This window comes from Pagrus pagrus (assembly GCF_965226575.1).
Source record: "Pagrus pagrus genome assembly, chromosome: 7".
In the NCBI taxonomy this organism is placed as follows: domain Eukaryota; kingdom Metazoa; phylum Chordata; class Actinopteri; order Spariformes; family Sparidae; genus Pagrus; species Pagrus pagrus.
In genome coordinates this window covers 13,832,890-13,852,411 of record NC_140191.1, presented here as the reverse complement: position 1 = coordinate 13,852,411, position 19,522 = coordinate 13,832,890, and the positions used below count along the sequence as shown (strand labels likewise).

Sequence of the window (19,522 nt, the reverse complement as noted above, 5' to 3'; positions counted from 1 at the left end):
TGACACTCAAGGCTTCAAAATGGTGGCCCATAAACCAGTGGCTGACCACACCGTGTTATCGAGATAATTCGCATTGGACCAAAGCATTGCATCAACAGATTGAGCTGTATTACATTACCGTCTCTGGCAAAAAATAGCAGATTAGAACCTTGTTGCCATGGGACTCCAGCTGATTAAGTTTAGATGACCTTGACTATGTTAAGTCTTGAAAGAAAGGCAGCAGGGTTTCATAGTGAGGGGGGGAGGCACATAATGACAAGCATACACCCTGCTGAGGCCTCCTCGAGCATGACACCGATTCCCTGCCAGGACCATAGTGGTTGCTTTTTAGCTCATCCTGACCTCTGACCTCCCTGTGAAGGAATGGAGATGTGCGTTTATCTACGGGGATCCGTATTCCCTACGGATCCCTGTAGATAAACGCACATCTCCTTTCCTGTTTTTTAACATTCAAAGCTTCTGTTGAGGTTTTCGGATAAAGCTTTGCGTCATTATATTTTATACCATCAGCACCCTGAAAGAATCCTCAGTTTGAATGTAGTGTTTCTTCATCATTAATTTTAAAATGCTTCCAAAGCGACCGTTTCTTTGACATCTTTCTGCAGTTGTTATTGTTTTGAAAGTGAAGACGTTTCGATGGAGCCAAACAACCACAAACTTCAACAACCACAATATGAGCTCAGTAATTGAATTTATTAGAGCTAAAATAGAGGTTTTTTTTTATTGCGGTTGAATAAATGTAATAACCTTCTTAGTACAGGAGCTTGCCCTTTGTGTGAGTCATGCAGGACAGCAGTTTTTCGATCACAGGGGAAATTTGTAAAAGGTTAAATGCCAACAAATGTGATTGAAGCAGAATAAGTTCTTTAGATAAAAAAATGATGTGAATTTTGGAAATTTTTACATCTTTCTTAATCAAAATCATATTGACTTTAGGACCTTAGTTATTGGAGATGTGGCTGCATGCGCTATAAATGTTTTATAAGTTTACGCCACTTTAAGAAAGTCAGAAAACCAATTACCTCAGAATTACCAAGTGACGTATACTATTAAATTTAAGTTGTACGAACTATAAAGTTTTAAGAACTTCAATTATTAGTCTATTTTACTTAGTAATTTTGAGGTAATCAGTTTCCTCGATTTTTTTCACAGCTCGACTGTTTTATGTGTCGTTGGCTTTCTTTCACCTCTAATTCTGTCTCCTCTTTTGCCCTATTTTGCTCTGCAGATCATTTTCCACAAGGAGAACCCAGGCATCGACTATGAGTTTTATGTCCCTGTGGAGAAGAAGGAGGCAGAGAGGGAGAGGCTGACGGAGCGAGAGTGGGAGACACCCAGAGAGGCACCCAGAGAGAGGCAGAGGGAGCGAGAGCCAGTGAGGGCACCCCTTCGCAGTACGTCCATTACGCTCCAACTTCTCCTTCTTGTGTTCGGCAGCTGTGTTTTCTGCATGTTTATTGCAGTAGCATTACAGAAACATGGGGCTGTTGACAGTCATGTGCACCACCAACATTCATTCTTTCCAAATTACTCAGGGAAACACTTGTGCAGCCCTTGTCCTTAGAGAATGATTGACGTGTTTATGGACTAGGATGGGTGTGGTTGTGGGCCAAGTGGGAGGGATTATTGTCCGAGTGTGTTTGTGTGTTTGCGTATGACCTAGATGGGAGGCTATCTGCTCCACATGTTCGCTGTCATGAGACCCTGACCTCATAGTGACATCATTAGCCTCTGACTCACTGCCTTCCTCCTATTCTCAATATTTCAACATTTCGCCACTTTCCTCCCTCTGTATCACACTTTTCTCCTCCTCCCCCTCCTCATGTCTGTTTCCCAATCTTCGCCTCTCTCCCCCACCTCTCCTGTCCTCTCTAATTTGTCCTCATGTCCCATCTATTTTTTTCTTCTCTCACAGGTCCTCTCACCGTCTCAGTAGAAGACCCTCCTCCTGCTCCTCCTCCTGTTTCGCTTCCTTCCTTCCCCTCTTCCTCCTCCTCCTCCTCCTCTGTGTTTTCTCCTCCCTCCTCGGACCGATGGACACCTGAGAGGTCGCGTCCTCGGGGCTCTGCACCGAACAGGAATGCTCGGATCCCCCCTCGCACTGACCTGCCACCGGACACTCAGCCACCATTTGTGTGGAGAAAAGGCGAACTCACTGAGTGTTCTGCTTCCTGTGGCAAAGGTTAGATTCTGAAGAGCCCTGTAGATTCTCACATGTGTGTCAATGTATTAATTAACTAAAATGAAATATACAAAATGATGCTCGCTCACTTTGGATGATGTGATGCCTCCCTCCTCTGGTCGGTAGGTGCAAGTACAAGAACATGGAGCTGACGTCTCTCTCCTTCTGCATATCCATCACCTTCTCTCTCTCTGCAGGTTCTCAGTCCAGAGTCATTCTCTGTATCGACCGCCACACAGACGAGGAAGTCCCTGAGAGGAAATGTGACTCTGCAGCCAAACCTGTCCCTGAGGAGGAGCATTGTAACATACATCCCTGCCCACCATTGTGAGAAAACACACAGCTTGTAGAGATACACATTATATAGACTGATAGCTGATAGTTCACAGCACTGCAAAATCTCCTTATCAAGTCATTTTTGTATCTCTTTTGAGTCTGTTAAAACTATAAAATACTCAATGTTGAACAATGATTAGTATATTAAATGTTTTTTCCACAAATTTCAGATATCCTGTAAAAACTACTTAAAATGATATCTATAATAATCAATTATTATTACATTCACAAAGTTGAGCTGTTGGATGCAGAATATATCACTCTACAAAGTGAAGCTTCAACCTTTTTTTTTAATGATTCAATCTACCAGTGTGGTGAGAATAGTTTTTATTTGTGTCCCATGCAAATAAGTGTGGCAACCTGCTTTATTCTTGATTTCTACTATAAACAAATTGGCATTATGTCACTGATAATAGCTTAGAGGGTGACAGAAACAGGGGAGAGAGAGTCGGGGAAGACAGATTCAAACCCGAGCTGCTGCTAAGGAATCTGGTACATGGGTCGCCAGCTCGACTGAATAATAGAAAAAATGTAGCTAAATTGTTTAGATTGCCTTTAATTTGTGCCATGCTCAAAGAAGAGGGTGATGAAAACACTATGCAAGCTTATTATTTTGAATGGAAACCAGTGGCTGGCAGGGAGGTACCACAACATTCTTAAAGGAAACCATCATTTTTGGTTAATGGTTGACGTAAGCGTCAGTGCATGCATGCATGATTTGTAGTGAGCTGACACATGGCATGTTATTGAGCTAGTCGTATATCTGGAAGCCTGTGATCATGTATTGTCATGTCCGTCTCTCTCTCAGCTGGGAGGCCAGTCAGTGGTCGGAGTGCAGCGTGTCTTGCGGCCCCGGGGTGCAGCAGAGGCAGCTCCAGTGCAGGCAGAGCTTTGGGAATCGCTCCACCATGGTCCATCCACAGCGCTGTTCCAGCCTCACCCCACCTGACTCCACACAGGCGTGTCAACTCCGCCTCTGCTCCCACTGGGAGGTCAGCTCTGACTGGAGCACGGTAGGTCAACAACACCAGTATGTGACTGGGAACTCAGAGAGAGTGGGTGGAGTTTGGTTAGAATAAGTAAGAATGTTTGTAAGTATAGTTCTTCTAAGTTTTGGGATGGGACTCAAATTAAATTATGGCTCAATCATAAATTTTAAATTTCATTCATTAATTTAGCACACAACTATTTTAATCCTTTTCATGTTGGAGATCCTGCAGACACTGTGCCATGGGCTCGGTTGCAACCAATCATTTTATAGGATCGTGGTTCATTTGAGTTTTTCAGTTAATCAGTCGCACATTTTGGGCAAATGAAAGCATACAACAGATATGACTCATAAGAAAAGCACACAGTCCTAACCAACCAATAACTGCTTATAGTTTTACTGCTGCACAACCCACAATATGAAAAGACCAATAATCAACCATCAATCTTTATTTTCCACACCTTTTCTTTCATCTGTTTACACTCATCCTTGTTTCTCACAGTGCTCAGTAGACTGTGGAGTTGGGAGGAGGACCAGGAGTGTGCGCTGCCTCAGCGATCAGGGCAACATCGTGAACGACAAGGAGTGCAGCTCCCGTGTTCGCCCACAGGGGAGTGAGGAGTGCAACATGGGTCCATGTGTAACCAACTGGTACTTCACTAACTGGTCCAACACTGTGAGTAACACACACACACACCAAAGCACAGGAAGAAACTTTAACAGCTCTCAACAGTAATCCTCAACATGATCTTCCACTTTGTCCCTCAGTGTTCGGCGCAGTGTGGCCCCGGGGTGCAGAAGAGGGAGGTGGTGTGTCTGACTCGAGGAGGGGTCAGGGAGGGCGGAGGAGGAGGGGACTGTGTCGGGGATAAACCGGCAGAGATGAAGGCCTGCAATAAGGGGCCCTGTGTGGCATCAACCATGTGGTACAGCAGCCCCTGGACACAGGTAGGACGGAGGGGATGAAGATGATGTGAATGTGTTTTTAGTTAATGACCAAAATATTGTATTTTCAATAAATGCAGTGCTGAGTGTACAGGAATACAGGGTTTTATCTAGGTTTCTACAATTCTAGACATTTTTGTCTTTAATTCAGTCCTTGTGTGGTCCTATTTCTTCTGGAGATTTTTTAAATTTAAAATATGTAAAGCAGTGTTTTATGTTCTAGTGAATTGAAAGTTAAAAAGCTCCTGTATCCATATTTTTTTCAGTGTAATGTCCAATGTGGGAACGGGACTCAGCGACGAGACATCATTTGTGTCCAGAAGACGGGGAATGATTTCACTGTCGTGCCGGCCACTGAGTGTGCACATCTGGACAAGCCTGCTGCGGTCCAGGAGTGTGAGATGGGAGAGTGTGAGCCGCAGTGGTTCACAACGGAGTGGAGCGCGGTGAGAGACGAGGGGGAGCTGAGAGTGAAATGGTTAAAAGAGAAACGGTCAGGACAACTTTAACTTCAAACCATGTTTTTTTACACACTCTCTTTGTTTGTTCTCAGTGCTCGCGCTCTTGTGGAAAAGGCTTACAAATGAGGGAGGTACGGTGTCTGACGCCAGACAAAAAGCACAGCCATGAATGTGATTTGAGCCCCAAACCTGAACAGGAGCAAATCTGCAACATAATACCCTGCAGTCCACAAGTCACAGGTTAGTGTGCGTGTCTATATGACAATGGACTCGTGTTTGTCTCAGTGTATCCCCATGCCAACCTCTCTCTCCTACGCTTTGTCCCTGTCCACAGATGAAAACTGCCGGGACAAACGTCACAACTGTGTGATGGTGGTTCAGGCCAGGCTGTGCGTCTACTCCTACTACAAGAGTGCCTGTTGCGCCTCGTGTACCCAGAGTGCTCAGCGTGCTAAGAGGCACTGACCAGCACAAAATCACAGACAGCCCATGTGTGCAAGAAGTGGAGGATTAGGTCAAAGGTGCTGATGACGAGTCTGTTGAAGAGGACAGCCCAGAGACGAAACATTTAGTTATTTTTCTCCTGATTCTTCAGGTAAAACACTGTGAAAGCAGCCGGTTCCTTCTTCCAGTTCTCTGTATACTGTTTTATATTGTCTATTAGAACCACATATTCCACTGAGCTTGCATCTGTTTACTGTGCATCAGCTTTAACAGGTTCACACGCACGTGTCACGCAGGGCTGAGTGATGCATTTGCGATGATTTCAACTCTTTTCTGTGGCTGAGAGATTGTAATGGAAGGTGCGCACGGAGGACACAGCTGTGTTTCAACAGCAGATTTAGATACTTTTTTTTTTCTTAAGATTCTGTCTAATGTACAGGATCTTAAAAAACAGATGTAATCAGACATGCATACCACTAATTATGAAAAGGAATGTGCTCATCAAATAATTACCATGTGTGCTAGATAAACTGTATAATGTAGTACTGTGTGTGCTGAAGATCTACTGGAATAGATCTACTGTGTTTCTGTACACTGCAGAGGCAGATACAACCCAACTAAGCTAGAAGGATTTCATTAACATATCGTATGTCTTTTTTTTTTTCTGTTTGCCAAAAATAGTGTCCTCTTATTTAAAGTTCAGTATTTGGACAGCTGAACCAAAGGTGCTGGTGTCAGTATGGCAGTAAGTGACCAAATATATCAGAGCGGGAAGAGGTGAGATTCTTCTCACACTAGAAGGATATCAGACATAGAGTCAAATGTTTTATATATACAAGTCTTTTAAAGAGAGCTGGTAGAAATACCACAGTTAAGGTGTGAAAATTGCTGCAGTTACAACCCTGGTTTTTAAAAAAGTTGGGACTCGGTGTAAAACATAAATATCCTTTTTGACATATTCTCAGTTGAAAACAGCACAAAGACAACATTTTTAATGTTTTAACTCATCAATTTCATTCATGTTTGTAAATATACGTACACTTATTCTGAATCTGAGTCGGGACAGGGCCAACAAAAGACTGGGAAAGAGTGTTGTAAAACACAGAATGTTAGCAAACTATTGCATTTTATGTTTTACACAGCGTTGCAACTTTTTTAGAATTGGGGGTGTATGTTCTTACTGAACTAAAGACGATGCTGCTCACTTAATAACAGTTTTAAAAAAGAAATTATGAAGTGATAAAACTGATGTTGTTCTGTACTTTGCTTGTTGTCAACAAATCGCATGAAAAGACCAAAATAACTTTGTGTTAGTCTGTCTGTTGATTAGGGCTGTCACAATTATCGAGGCCTTAAGAATTCATGATTATGTCATTACCGTGATTTCTATAGAAAATCTGGGGTAAAATAATCCTCAGTCAAATTCATCTTTAACTTTGTTTAACTTTGTGTGTTTTGTTTAATTTTTGGCAAATATGTTATTAAAAAACACTCAGTAACTTCCTTAAACAGCTGGGCACTGCAGTTTTTAGATAAATGTTACTCGAAGAATAGAAAATAGTGCATTTTTGTAAGGGACTATTTTCAGCTGTGGACTGACACACATCAGTTATGACACCAGGATCATAAACTACAGTGCCCATGTTCATCTTAATGAAGGAACATGTCACCCAGTGTGACAGTGTAGCTCATGTGTGTGTTTTTAATGGTATTTTAGAAATAGTGGAGTTCTGTGGCTCCGTGGCTCCGTGGGTTTTCTGCTGGGTTTGGTCTTTTCATGCGATTCTGCACGATAGGAAAAATATAGAATATTGCCTTTGAGCACGAGCTTGGTGGTGACGCACAGGTTTGAAAATGTGAAATGATTCACTCCTGGTTGACCTAATTTCACGTTTTAGCGATCACGTCACCATGACGACTATCCTGAGGTATTAAAAAAACAACTTTGTATCCTCCCTGTTTTCTCACCTCATCTCTGTCTATACTTTATTTGCATCCATCATTTCCCTCTTGTGTGGGGATGATGAATCTGTCCTAAGAGAGTAGGCGAAGCCAGAATTAGGAAACCTCATGTCTGTTCAAAGTTTAGCTCATGATATGGATCAAATGTGCTCGTTCTGCTTTGACCTGACAGTAAATATTTTGCATTCTGAGGTGGTGGCCTCTGTATATGGGTGTAAGTACTTTTCGCGCTTTTTTTCTCTTCCTCTTTCTCTTTCTCTTCTCTCTTCTTCTTCTTCTTCTTCTTCTTCTTCTTCTTCTCCCCACACCCCCCAAGAAGAAATACACAGGAGGAGGACGAGGAGTCTGTATATTTGTCAGATATGTTTTAATGTCTATAATTTCTCTGAACATAATAGGCGCTTATGTTTTATAACTAAGTAGAGTTATCAGAAGTGTTGTTGTAGACTGCATTTATTCACATCTAACTGTCATATAACTATTGTATTTTGCATTTGACAAGAGATTCAGTGTCTTTATTGTATGTTTGCATGCATGTGTCTGTGTGTTCGTGTGCGTGTGTGTACATGGTTGTGTGTTTTGCGATCCTGGCTTTGAATGTGTCATTCTTGTCTCTAATCCCTTGTAGTAAAAATTACTTTTTATATAAAAAACAAAAAAAAAGGATAGTAATTTATCTATTATCTAAAGAACATGTAATTTATTTTCTGTTTTTGAGAAGCTGTAGCAAATTTTCTTTGATACCACCAGAGTTTATGAGATTGTTATTACCGATACACGGACGATTTTTTTTTATTATCATGCAAAAACAAAAAACAGTGTGGAAAAAATATTATCTCGAAGCTTCCTTTTAAATAAAAGTGAAAAACAACAGAAAAGTTGTGTCGTGTTTGCTGCTCTCCAGTGAATAAGGATGATGATGCCAGTTTCCTCCAAACGATGGCGCTGTTGAGTCTCACACATGAATGAACAAGCCTAGTTTTCCTCAGACATTACTGGTATGTGTAAAGGGTAAATGTCTCTATTTGGTGCCAAGTCTGGATTGTGACGAGTTGGTTTTTGTGGTCAAAACATTGAATAAGCAAGGTTTTCCTTACAAGCTTGTCACCTGTATGTAGTTATTTGTCCAGGAAGTCTTTTAAGATAAATTATCTGTTTTTCAACAGTGACCTGTCCAAAATAGTACCGTTAAGTCTGAACCTGAATGACATGAATAATCAGAAGTCCTTCATAAAGCATTTTTTATATGAAATGTGGTGTTTTAGTGTCTGATACGGAGGTGGCATTTCCAAAACAAGTTTATCATGCAAAATACTCTGAACCCACAGTGCACTACACAAATATGCAAACTTTGCCAAGTTTATAAAGGTCAGATATGTCCTGCTGCCTGAGGTGTCAATATATGAGTGGCTGCAGAAGTGTGAGTATTTTGGCCAACAGAAAGTGAAAGCAAGAGTTTGAAAGTGTAAAGAGCATGTCAACTTTTTTAAACTAGAATTTATAATCCTAGTGTGATAGGTGTTGGAAGTGACAGGGTCATAGCCAGGATTTTAGAGATACTTGAGTCATTCAAGTCTCTCATTTACATTTTCCTGTCAATGTTATTTTCCAAAGCCGCATCCACACTTTTCTCTAATTCTGGTGGAGAAACACTAGTTTGGCAAGTGAATCAAAGATTAATGTAAGCTACTATTTAACTATACTAGTCTTAGTAACCCACCTATTAAATATCTATAGGTTTTGAGTAGTTAATGTGTCCTCTGTGTCCTTAATTCTATATCTGAGAGCCCTGCCAGGATTTCCAAGAAGTTTCTTGAGATGTCTCAGGTTGTTTGGCAGGACATTGTCTTTTGGATAATGGGGATATTTTAATGGATACAGAGGGCCAGGCCTGTCATGTAAAAATAAATAAAGAGTGGTAACACTTTATATTAAAGGTACAAAGCATACACTTAGGTAGTGCTGAACTGCATGACGCGTGATGATTTATTGCTCGGATTAATGCAGGATGCACTGATGTACTGTCAACAACCATTAACAAATGACAAATTTAAGACTTTATGGTGATTCTTTCACACTTGATTGATCAGCAGTTAATGAACTTTACTTCATACAGTAACGTATATGCAATGATGGAATGTAACTAAGTACATTTACTTAAGTACTGGACTTATGGCACTTGTACTTTACTTGAGTATTTCTATTTTCTCTTACTTTATACTTCGACTCCACTACATTTTGGAGTCACATATTGTACTTTTTAATCACTAGATCTACTTGATAACTTTGGTTACTAGTTACGTTACAGATTGCATGCTATGTCAAAGCCAAATTTATTTCAGATTAGTTTCTTTTGTCTGAAATCAGATTAGAAAAAACACTGATTAATAGAAAAATGCTGAATACGGATCTGAAAATCAGCCAGGAGGGTAATAGGCCAACCCATAGTGTACAGTGTATACATACATGTAGGTAAATCGATGTTATCATGTATCATCATACTTTTACTTGCAATTTTGATACAGTTAAGTACATTTATTGCCAGAAAATTAATTTCAACACATTTAACATTTAATCAAGTATGACTTTTGGATACAACACTACTGATATGCGACCAAGATAGCTGGTGTCCAGTTACATTTAGTCAGACTGATGAATTTGCTCAGCCTCTCTCTCTTTATCAGGCTGGCTGTCAGAAGATAACATTTACACGTTTGACGATGCAGTCACATAAATATACTATTTTTATTTAACTAAAATCCAGCTAACTTGACGCACATCAGTTAATGTACGAGGCATTCCTAACTGATGACCCAGTGTGAACTAATCACGTGACAGTAAGTCATAGCAGATGGATTATTTGTTAATGGTGAGCAGCAGGAATTCATTATAGTCATTAATTCATGCATTAAAATGTGTAGCTTTATTATAGAGTTCTACCAGTTTTGTAAAACACTTTATCTTTCAATTAGTTTGCAAACAAGTGGTCCTACAATACGGACCCCTCTAAAACTTCAGCAAAGGTGAAGAAACTCTCCTTTGGCTACAAAAAAGCTGAGTAACAGAGTTCAGGTTTTCCCTCCTCAGCATCCCTCTTCTTCCTGCTCTTGCGTGCGTTATCGCCGTTTCTCCTCCATCGTGCAGGGAGGCTTAACAGCTCCGGTGGCGTGCTGCCCGCTGCCTGCACACCGATCACATCCTCGGGGCGCAGCGGGCGTTGCGTGCCTCCTCTCCACCGGTGCTGGGTTTGTTTAAAGAAGGCCCCTTGTGTGTGTGTGTGTGTGTGTGTGTGTGGGAGGGAGGGAGGGGTGTAGGTCTATATGGTGGATGAATGTAGCGGGGGATGCTGGCTCACAGAGGGCACGAGGCAGGGGAGGCAGATGGTGACCTTTTGGAGTAAATTACCATGAACCCTATGACTCTCTCCTTTCACTCAATCTCTCTCCGGGCACGCACACGCACCTCAAAGATAACACGCACCATCTAGCTTTTTTGTTTATGAATAACTGCGCTGCCTGACTTTTTTTTTTTTTTTTTACATCTCAGCCCAATGTCGGCCGGATCTTTCTTTTCCAAAGTACAGGCTGTAAAGTAGGCCAACTCCAACCCCGAGCTATTTCTCCTTCTCTCTGTCACACATTTTACTGAGTGGGTGTGAGCGTGATTTCGGGCTCGGGCGTGAACAGCTGTAGTAGTCGTGACTGCGTGCCCGTCGATCGGCGGCGCGCTTCGGCTTCACGTCAAGAGGCATCGTCGTTTCAGCACCAAGGCCAGGGCTCGCGGCGAGAACAATAGGCGGCTCCGCGCACGGCGCTGCCCAGGCAACGTCGACAAAGTCTCACCCGGAAACCGAGTTTGAAAAGCACTTAAAATTGATCTAAAAATTAAAATAAAGATAAAAACATTGAGCGTGTATCAGTTAAATTTACAAAGGGAGATATAAATGTGTTAGAGTGTGAAAATGAGCTGTTTTGCTTCATTTTTCGTTTCACCGAAGCGAACACGTTTAGCAACGGTCCCTGGGAGTTACGTCACGGGCTAGCAACCGCTTCGGTGCGAGGAGGAGGGGGAGGGAGAGAAAGAGAGCAGAGCAGATACCGGCATAGGACGTGAAAAGCCATCCAGCCGTCGGACGGGTGAGACGCCACAAGATAATAGAAAATAGCGAGAATAGTAAGTAAGAATAGCCCCAGGTTGGGACAAAAACGGCGAGGCTAAAAACGGCTGTTACACGGGACCGAGCAAGTTTAAACAGTTGGACGTTAAGAATTTGAGCAGTTGGTTAGCTTGTTATCACTTCGTAATTAAATAGGAATTAAGAGTGGGCTTTGGTGAAAGTGAAAACTAACTAGCTAGCTCGCTCCACTTCTGGATTCTGAGAGTCGAGAATTTCAGCGGGACAGGTGTCAAGCTGTGATTTGGACTCGCACCTGCTGCCACCACCACCTCCTCCAGGACTCTCCTCCGGACCTCCAGACCGGGAACACGGGGGCTTTTTTAAAAAAACCCACAGCCGAGCCCGTAGTATCTGTACACCGAAGAGGAGGAGGAGGAGGAGGCGGAGAGGGAGAGCAGCGGCAGGCACAAAGAGCGGAGAGCATCCAGAGAGGGGAGGAAGGAGGACGGGACGGAGAGGACAACAACGGGGACCCGACAGAGAGCATCCCTCTTTGATTCCTGATCGGCACTCTGTCCATAAGCTTCATCTGAAAACGGTAAGAGCTTTCATGTGTGTAGCTCGTATATTTCCCCGTGTTGTTTTGTTCTGGTGCGTGCGTGCGTGCATGTGTGTGTGTGTGTGTGTGTGTGTATGTGTGCGCGCGCGTGTATATGTGTATGTGTACATTGAGGGGGGGATCGGACAAAGAGCAAGGGAGCCCCATGACATCCGAGTGTATGCTGTAACCTACAGCTGGCTAAACAAAGAAACCGCTCTATTGCAATGATTTACCCCCAATCACGCTGTTTCTTCTCTCTTTCCTGTGTAGGGATCCCGAACGCTGTTTATCCACCAAAAGGTAATGCATGCTTACAGATATTTTCGATTTATATTTTTTTAATTGGAGGGGGGAGAAAAAAAAAAAAGTCCCATTATTGTTTTTTGATTGGCTAATTAACATTTGCATAATTGTTTTACCAGAAGCTAGTGGAGCCCTTTGTCATCAGGCTGGGCAATAAACACTCAAAATAATCACGCAAATAATCTCCTAATAATTGGGTCACACATTTTATAGCCTAAGATCATATTCAAATCAGACATTTTATTCAGAATTTGTGTTGATAATATTTTCTCATTCTTCTTTTTTATGATCTTACAACTAGATAGATGCAAATACTATAATACACGTAATAAATATCATATTATAAACATGAGCCCTTGAGGGAAAACTATTAATTGTTGTGATACTATAGGAGTTTTAAATCTATAAAGTGTAGTATAAGTAATTATGAACTTATTATTTTATACCAAAAACATACCATGAGCCACTAAAGTACCAATTTTTAGGATCACTATTCTTGCTCTTATTGTATTTTTGGTGATTTCCCCAACTGTGACCTAAAGACTCATCCAACATTCATTGCTCCTCTCCAGGGATACCTGCTCCTGATCTGTTCGCCCCTCAGCCCCTGCAGTACCCAGTCGTCCTCTCCACTCTGTCCTGATGAAGGAGGCCGACGCCATCAAGCTGTTCGTGGGGCAGATTCCTCGGAATCTGGAAGAGAAGGACCTCAAGCCTATCTTTGAGCAGTTTGGCAAGATCTATGAGCTAACTGTGATTAAGGACAAATACACAGGCATGCACAAAGGTAGGTCTTGTCATCGTTACGCAGCCTAAACATAGATGGTCAAAAGGACAGATAGACAGATGAAAAGATTGCATGATAGTAGATAGGTAGATGTGTGACATTAAGGCAGATAGATGGGCGGATTTTCCTGCGCTGAGTGTCACATGTCACCATGGAAACTGTCACACCTGCTCTCGTCTCTGGCTCCTGTTAACACTGCAAAGCGAGATCATGAAGACAGGCGAACAACCTAGTTACTGCAAATACACTGTGAATTAAAAACAGGCCTACGCATGAGTTTTTCTAATTTTATTTTTATCTTGGAAAAACACGTATTTTACATTCATCATATTAGTATCATTATTCTTGCAAATAGATTCACACAGCTTTGAACACACTGAAAACAATACATTTTGATCACCATTTTACAGCCCTGCTCTTCCAAAGGCTTTCTTTTATCACATTAACTTAAATTATTTATGATTGAACATGGGAAGCGTAAGAGCTCACCTTAGATACAATAAAGAGTTGAAGGAGAGAAAATGGGGAAAAAATGATAAAAGAGCGAGCTGAAAGAAGCAATGAAATAATATAAATCACATTATTCTTACTTATTTATTCTATCAAGTCAAGCCTGACCTCATAGCTTTAATGTACTCTCTCAATTTCAGTATCTGAAAAAAAATCTTTTTGGACTTTGAGGGGAAATGACAACCTTTCCATCCTTAATAGTACAGATTTGAAATATTATTTCTATCCATTCATCAATGGTGGGTGGCTCTGATTTTAGCCACTTTTTTTGCTTGGTGTCAGCTCCTTAAGATTGATATTTCCCCTGTCAAGTGAGATGTCACCCCCCAAAAATCAAAAAAGCCTAGAAAGAGCGTTGACTCCACACACTTTATTAATATCTTCATGCATCTCCTGCCAAAAAGGCACAATAACCTGGCAATTCCTCAAAAATGGTGGTTGGTGTCATTTATCCCACATAGTCTACGATCCCTTTCCTGATGTTGTTTGCGAGGGCGTAACAGAATCCTCACCATGTAGCTGAACTAGTTACATTTCATTGTATCTGACATAGTCTTCTCCAGCCCTCCTCTGAAATATTAAAATTTCCCTCCTTCTCCCCTCCTCTTACTGGAGAATGCCATTATACATTATGGAGATAATCTTATAACGTGTTACAAGAACATTTTCATGATTCCTGTCTTTCCTGTTTCTGAAGCTACACCTAGGTTCTGCTTGAATTAATGCTGAACTTGAAGGTATCTGTAGAAATCATTTCGTTCCAGACCATTTTTTTGGTGAGGAATAAAAGCTCTGGATAATAATTAGGGAGGCCTTTTGTGATCCACTTTTGAAATCAATCACCAGATCTATTTGGAACAAATTCCGTCTTGTAAGCACACCAAAGTAACTAATCCACAAATTTAACTGTCTCTTGCCAAGTTTTCAACAGTGATAAATAGGTTTGTACTATATAGTATATAGAGTTGAGAGTCCCCTAATCATGTTAATGATTAGGAGGCTCTAAATAATGTCTCTGCCTAACAATAGATCGTTAATAAACTGTAGCAAACACACGCTCTCTTTCTCTTTCTCGCAAACTCACGCACACACACTGACCTGGGGTCCTGTGTGTTGTGAACCAGATTAGGCTGTATGCTCCAATCAGTGTAATGGGCCTGTAAGCCTGGGTGACACAGGGGAAAGAATCTGTTGTTTTGAGAATCCCCACGGCCACAGTAAGCCCCTCTTAAAAGCAATGAGATGGACCATAAGATGTATGTGTGTCCGTGTGTGTGTGTGAGAGAGCTGTGTGCTTTCCTGTGTGTGCTCATGTACGTCCTGTCTTTCTGTTTTATTTCTCATCTTATGGCATGTACTCTGTGCGTGAATGTTTCCTTCCTAATCGTCAAATCTTCTCTTCTTTACTCTGATTCTACGTAAGTCTGTCTGAGATGTCACCGGATGCTAACCTGCTGCTAATCTTGTTGTCTTAGTGCTGGTGACAGGTGTAGTAAACAGCTCTGGCCAGCCAGCTCTGCTACCTACCCCTCCCTCACACACACAGAGACAGGTACAGCACATAGGAAAACAGAGGGGGAGTGTATTTTGGAGTGATCGTGAGGCATGCATAGTGGTTGGTTTAGGGCAGGAAACCTGACTGTGCCCAGCCTGCAAGGCCTTGTTAGCCCCGCGCACACGTCTGTGGTGCTGTCATGTGTGCTGACTCGTGCCGTGCCGTTCTGAAATGTGCCGTGCCGTGGAGTGTCCTTCTCTGCTCTAGAGTGTATCATCTGGTGTTGTCAAGTTTAGTTACAGTGCATGAATTTATATATTTTTAATTCCCTCGCACAGTTAGCCCAGTGATAACCCAGAATAGGTGAGCAGTAATCAGGGAAGACATCAGAAAAGGAGACATTTAAATGATTTAAATGGTGTGTGATTGTGTATGTTTTTGTGAGAGACAAAGAAAGACAAATAATAGAGCAACTCACTGACCTTTCCTACCTTTACTCCTCTCCCTTCTTCTTCTTCTCTTTCTCTGTCTCTCTCTATCTGACAGGATGTGCGTTTCTGACGTACTGTGCGAGAGAGTCGGCACTGAAAGCCCAGAGCGCTCTACACGAGCAGAAAACACTACCAGGGGTAAGTAAACACCACAAAGAGACACACACACACATATATCCCTAGACAGTACACACTTCACACTTATGCAACAATGCACACAAGCTTGCACATAAATTCATATCACAAGTGCCCCCCTCCCCCACTTACATACACAGACGCTGCCATCTACCTTGAATACACACACACACATACACACGAGTGGCCTCAGATCGGTGTGTGTCTGTGCTCAGGTCCCATTAGTAGCACTGTGACATAACTCAGCAGCCAGCAGGCGTCTTGCTGCTAAGGACAAACACTCCCTCTCTCACCGGAGACACACCAGGGTTCTCCATGAGCATTATCATCTCCATTTCTCTATCTCTCTCCGGCTCTCTGTCGCTCCCTCCGTTACCCTCTGGTGATAGCTCCCGCCTAGAGAGTGTGTGTAATTAATGTGGCCGTTCCCCTTTGTCTCGTCCCAGTCTCCCTAAGTCTCTCTTGTGAGGGATCGTGTGCTGCGGCTGGGCTGGGGTAGGACACTGTTCATTATGGATGGGCCACTGTGCGAGATCTGCGTCTGTCTCTTAGGCTGTACCTCTCTGTCGCTCCCTCTCTTTCTCTCTCTCTCTCTTTTTTTCACTCTGACCTGGTTTCCGCTGCAGTTAAAAAGGGATTTTTACAGTATCTGTTTTGGAACATTTTGGATTTTAAGCCTAGCCTTTTTTTAACACTAGCACACAGCCAAAAGAGGGTGCTGTGAAAGTATAGTATATTTTGTAGAAATGACATTTTCCTTTACCTTATCTTAACTCTGATTTGCAGCAGTTATAATATTATGGGAAATGTAACTTCGACATCTCTGAGCCTGTCTCTATCTTCTGCCACCGATCAGAGTTTCAGTACCTGCACCTTCTCTGCAAGCTGGTGTGTTGATAAGATCTCTGTGAGAAAATGGTTGGAGGAGAGACTGAAGAAAAGGCTTTGGGGGAGGGGAAATGACACACACAAACACAAATCCCTGCATACGTACATATTGCAAATATGCATGCTGTTCCACGCAGCTGGGGAAGGCCTCCGCACTCGTACATACATGCTTACTAACACAGCATGTTGATAATGACATGAATCCAATTAGGGCCTCTTAAGGAGTCTGACCTTTCTGCAAAAATCACCTTTCCACTGTCTGCTGTGTCTTGTTCCTCCGTCTCGTGCTGACCTCCGTTTTTGACTCGTATCTCGGCTGGATTTTACTTTCCTTTCCTGTTGAGGACATCAATAACAGGCTCGTTGCAGGAGCAGTAAATCTCGAGATAAATTGTGATGAATATTCTGGACACATGGAGGAAACATTTGCAGGGAGGATACTCATTAGCGGTAGAGATTTACTAAAGAGCCAGCACACAACAATCAGAAGCACCGCTCCCCAGAGGAAGGACTGGTGCTGAAACGAGGGTGTGGCTATCGTGTGCTGCGTTTTCAATAAGCTCGGACTGTTAATGAGCAACATTACTGTTTCCTCGATTTGGAGTATCCAGCCTTCCACTTTGAGGTTTTAATGAAAGAGATATCGTCACTTATTGTGTCCAGTTTCAGTTGAAATTCAGTGTAAAGTTTTCGCAAGAATATGGAAAATGATCCGACGAGGATCTCATTAAGCATGTTTGTCTGAGATCAGTGAATTGATTGATGAATAATAGTAAATTGTAGTTATGTACACAGTTTTTCCACGATTGATTTCCTTTCCTCAGACACCTCACAAATGTTTAGTTCCCATAAACGACCTGGTTAATCACTCGAGTATGTCGACTATTGCTTGAGTTTGACAGTTTTATTTCATTTTCTAAAGGATAATTCCAAATATAATCTCTCTAAATAATTCCAAAGCATTATCTTGATGGCTATATTTCAGTTTGAAGGCCACTACACAGTGCAACACCTCCCTTCTACCACTTTCCACTACCTGTCTATACCCTCTCTCCATCCTGTGTGTCTTCCTCCTCATCCCTGCCTATGGCCTTCTTTGACAGGATTTAGAAAAGACTTCAGATGACTTCTCTCTTTCTCTTTCACACATCTTTCCATTGTCCCGTTCTTTTCTTTCCCTAAGAATTGCTTTTTCATCTCTTCCTTATTCATCCTTTTATCCCCCCAAACCCTCCATGCTTTCCCTCACTCAATTTTATCTCTTCTTTTCCTCAAATCCCCTCTGTCCTCTGTTCAACTCCTCCCTCACATCCCCCCAGTTTCTCTGCACCAGTAGAATATTACAGAATGTTCTCTTCGCTACCCCCAACCCTTTCATCGCCTCGCTCCTTTTCCCTCTCTAAAATCTCTTCATGGTATCCCTCTTTCATCCCCCCCTTCTTTTCCCGTCCTGCTGTCTTATACTCATTTTTTTCCCTCGCTGCACACTCACGCTTCCTCCATCGGATTCTCATTTCACAGTCATTTATGGTAACCCTTCTTCTAAGTCCTCAACGTCAGTCTCTCTCTCTCCCTCTCTCTCTCCATCTCCCTCCTCCACCCTCTCGCAGTTCCTCTACCCCTCGTCTCGTTTCCCCTCCTCTTGATTAGTTGACCCTTTTGACCGTTTCACACCCCCGTCTCCTCCCTCTCCTCCCCCCTCTCCCCTTCATCCCCGGCTCCACTTGTTAAGCTGCATGATTAGTTTCTCACAAACTCATTTTCATAGTCAGATCTCGGGCATGTGTGCGCATGGTAGTCTTGAATCTCAGGATCGCTCTTAATTGTGGATACCAGTGGAACATCAGGCGCCTCATACAACTTTAATAGAAGTGTAGCATCCACACACTCATACAGATGTGTTTCTCTTACGCCATGGCTAAGCAATTCAAAGGTTTGGTTGACAAGTCCGATGCTACAGAGTGCTCTTGCTGCTTCCGTCTGTCACTCGCTGATGGGATTTAACGCTGATTTAACACTTCCAACCAGCCAGTAGAGGAATGAAAGGAAGCAGACAAACACACACACACACACAATTGCAGAGAAACTATACCCTAAATGCCCCCACCCCCCCACCCCACTAGATTCAGCAGGGAAAATGAGAAAAAGGACAGAGGGATTGAGAGACAGACAGACAGAGAGAGAGACAGAGAGGGCGAGATGAACAGATGGCCTTATCAGAGTGTCCTGCGCCTTGTGTTTAATTTGGACACAGAGAGGGAGAGAGAAGCGCAGAGGGAGCGTGAGATGAAGAGACGGAGAGAGTTACATTATATTAGTCACAGTAGAAATTTAACAGTGGAACCACCAAAAAGTCCCACTGTAGCACACAGATGTTTTGGTGTATTAGATCCAGTGCAGAGATTCCCTCTGGGATGCAACCACACGAAAGAGCTAGTGTTTTAGCTATCGCATATCAGTGCTAATTTGTACTTGAAAATTGAAAATCTCATTCGCATTTGCATGTAGGGATTGCTCCAAGTGGGAATAATGAGGGAGATGTGCAGTGAGGTAAACATCTACATCTATTAATGTCCTTTATGTTTAGGAATACAACTAACCAGAGCCTGACTGATCCTTGATTTATGGGACAAATGCAGATACCAATATTAGTGGGTAAAAAAAAATCCAATAGCAATACATCAGCCAATATACAAACATCTTTTTGCAATGATCACTCAAATGTGGTTATCAAACACTTGTGACAAAGATATGTAATGGAGGCAGGATCATTTACAGTTTTATCAGTAAACTTGATCGTCTAAAATTAAATCAGTGCACTGAAACAGTGAATTTCACTGGGAATTTAATTATTGTAATTTACCCCAAGTGTCTTTT

General features: G+C 42.3%; 2 protein-coding genes across 2 annotated transcripts in view; both read left to right on the top strand.

Annotated features, from left to right (window-relative positions):
• adamtsl4 (ADAMTS-like 4) overlaps positions 1-8,190 on the top strand; it is a 39,930-nt gene extending 31,740 nt beyond the window's left edge. The window contains exons 9-17 of the mRNA XM_084358136.1: positions 1,229-1,394; positions 1,916-2,182; positions 2,380-2,509; positions 3,327-3,531; positions 4,009-4,182; positions 4,275-4,454; positions 4,718-4,897; positions 5,005-5,152; positions 5,247-8,190. Coding sequence (XP_084214262.1) covers positions 1,229-1,394; positions 1,916-2,182; positions 2,380-2,509; positions 3,327-3,531; positions 4,009-4,182; positions 4,275-4,454; positions 4,718-4,897; positions 5,005-5,152; positions 5,247-5,377 — 1,581 coding nt within the window. The 3' untranslated portion in view covers positions 5,378-8,190. The remainder of the gene's footprint in view (positions 1-1,228; positions 1,395-1,915; positions 2,183-2,379; positions 2,510-3,326; positions 3,532-4,008; positions 4,183-4,274; positions 4,455-4,717; positions 4,898-5,004; positions 5,153-5,246) is intronic.
• Positions 8,191-12,306: 4,116 nt separating this feature from the next.
• The window catches only part of LOC311259486 (CUGBP Elav-like family member 3), a 27,496-nt gene continuing 20,280 nt past the window's right edge, over positions 12,307-19,522 (top strand). The window contains exons 1-3 of the mRNA XM_084356681.1: positions 12,307-12,336; positions 12,912-13,126; positions 15,678-15,760. Coding sequence (XP_084212807.1) covers positions 12,982-13,126; positions 15,678-15,760 — 228 coding nt within the window. The 5' untranslated portion in view covers positions 12,307-12,336; positions 12,912-12,981. The remainder of the gene's footprint in view (positions 12,337-12,911; positions 13,127-15,677; positions 15,761-19,522) is intronic.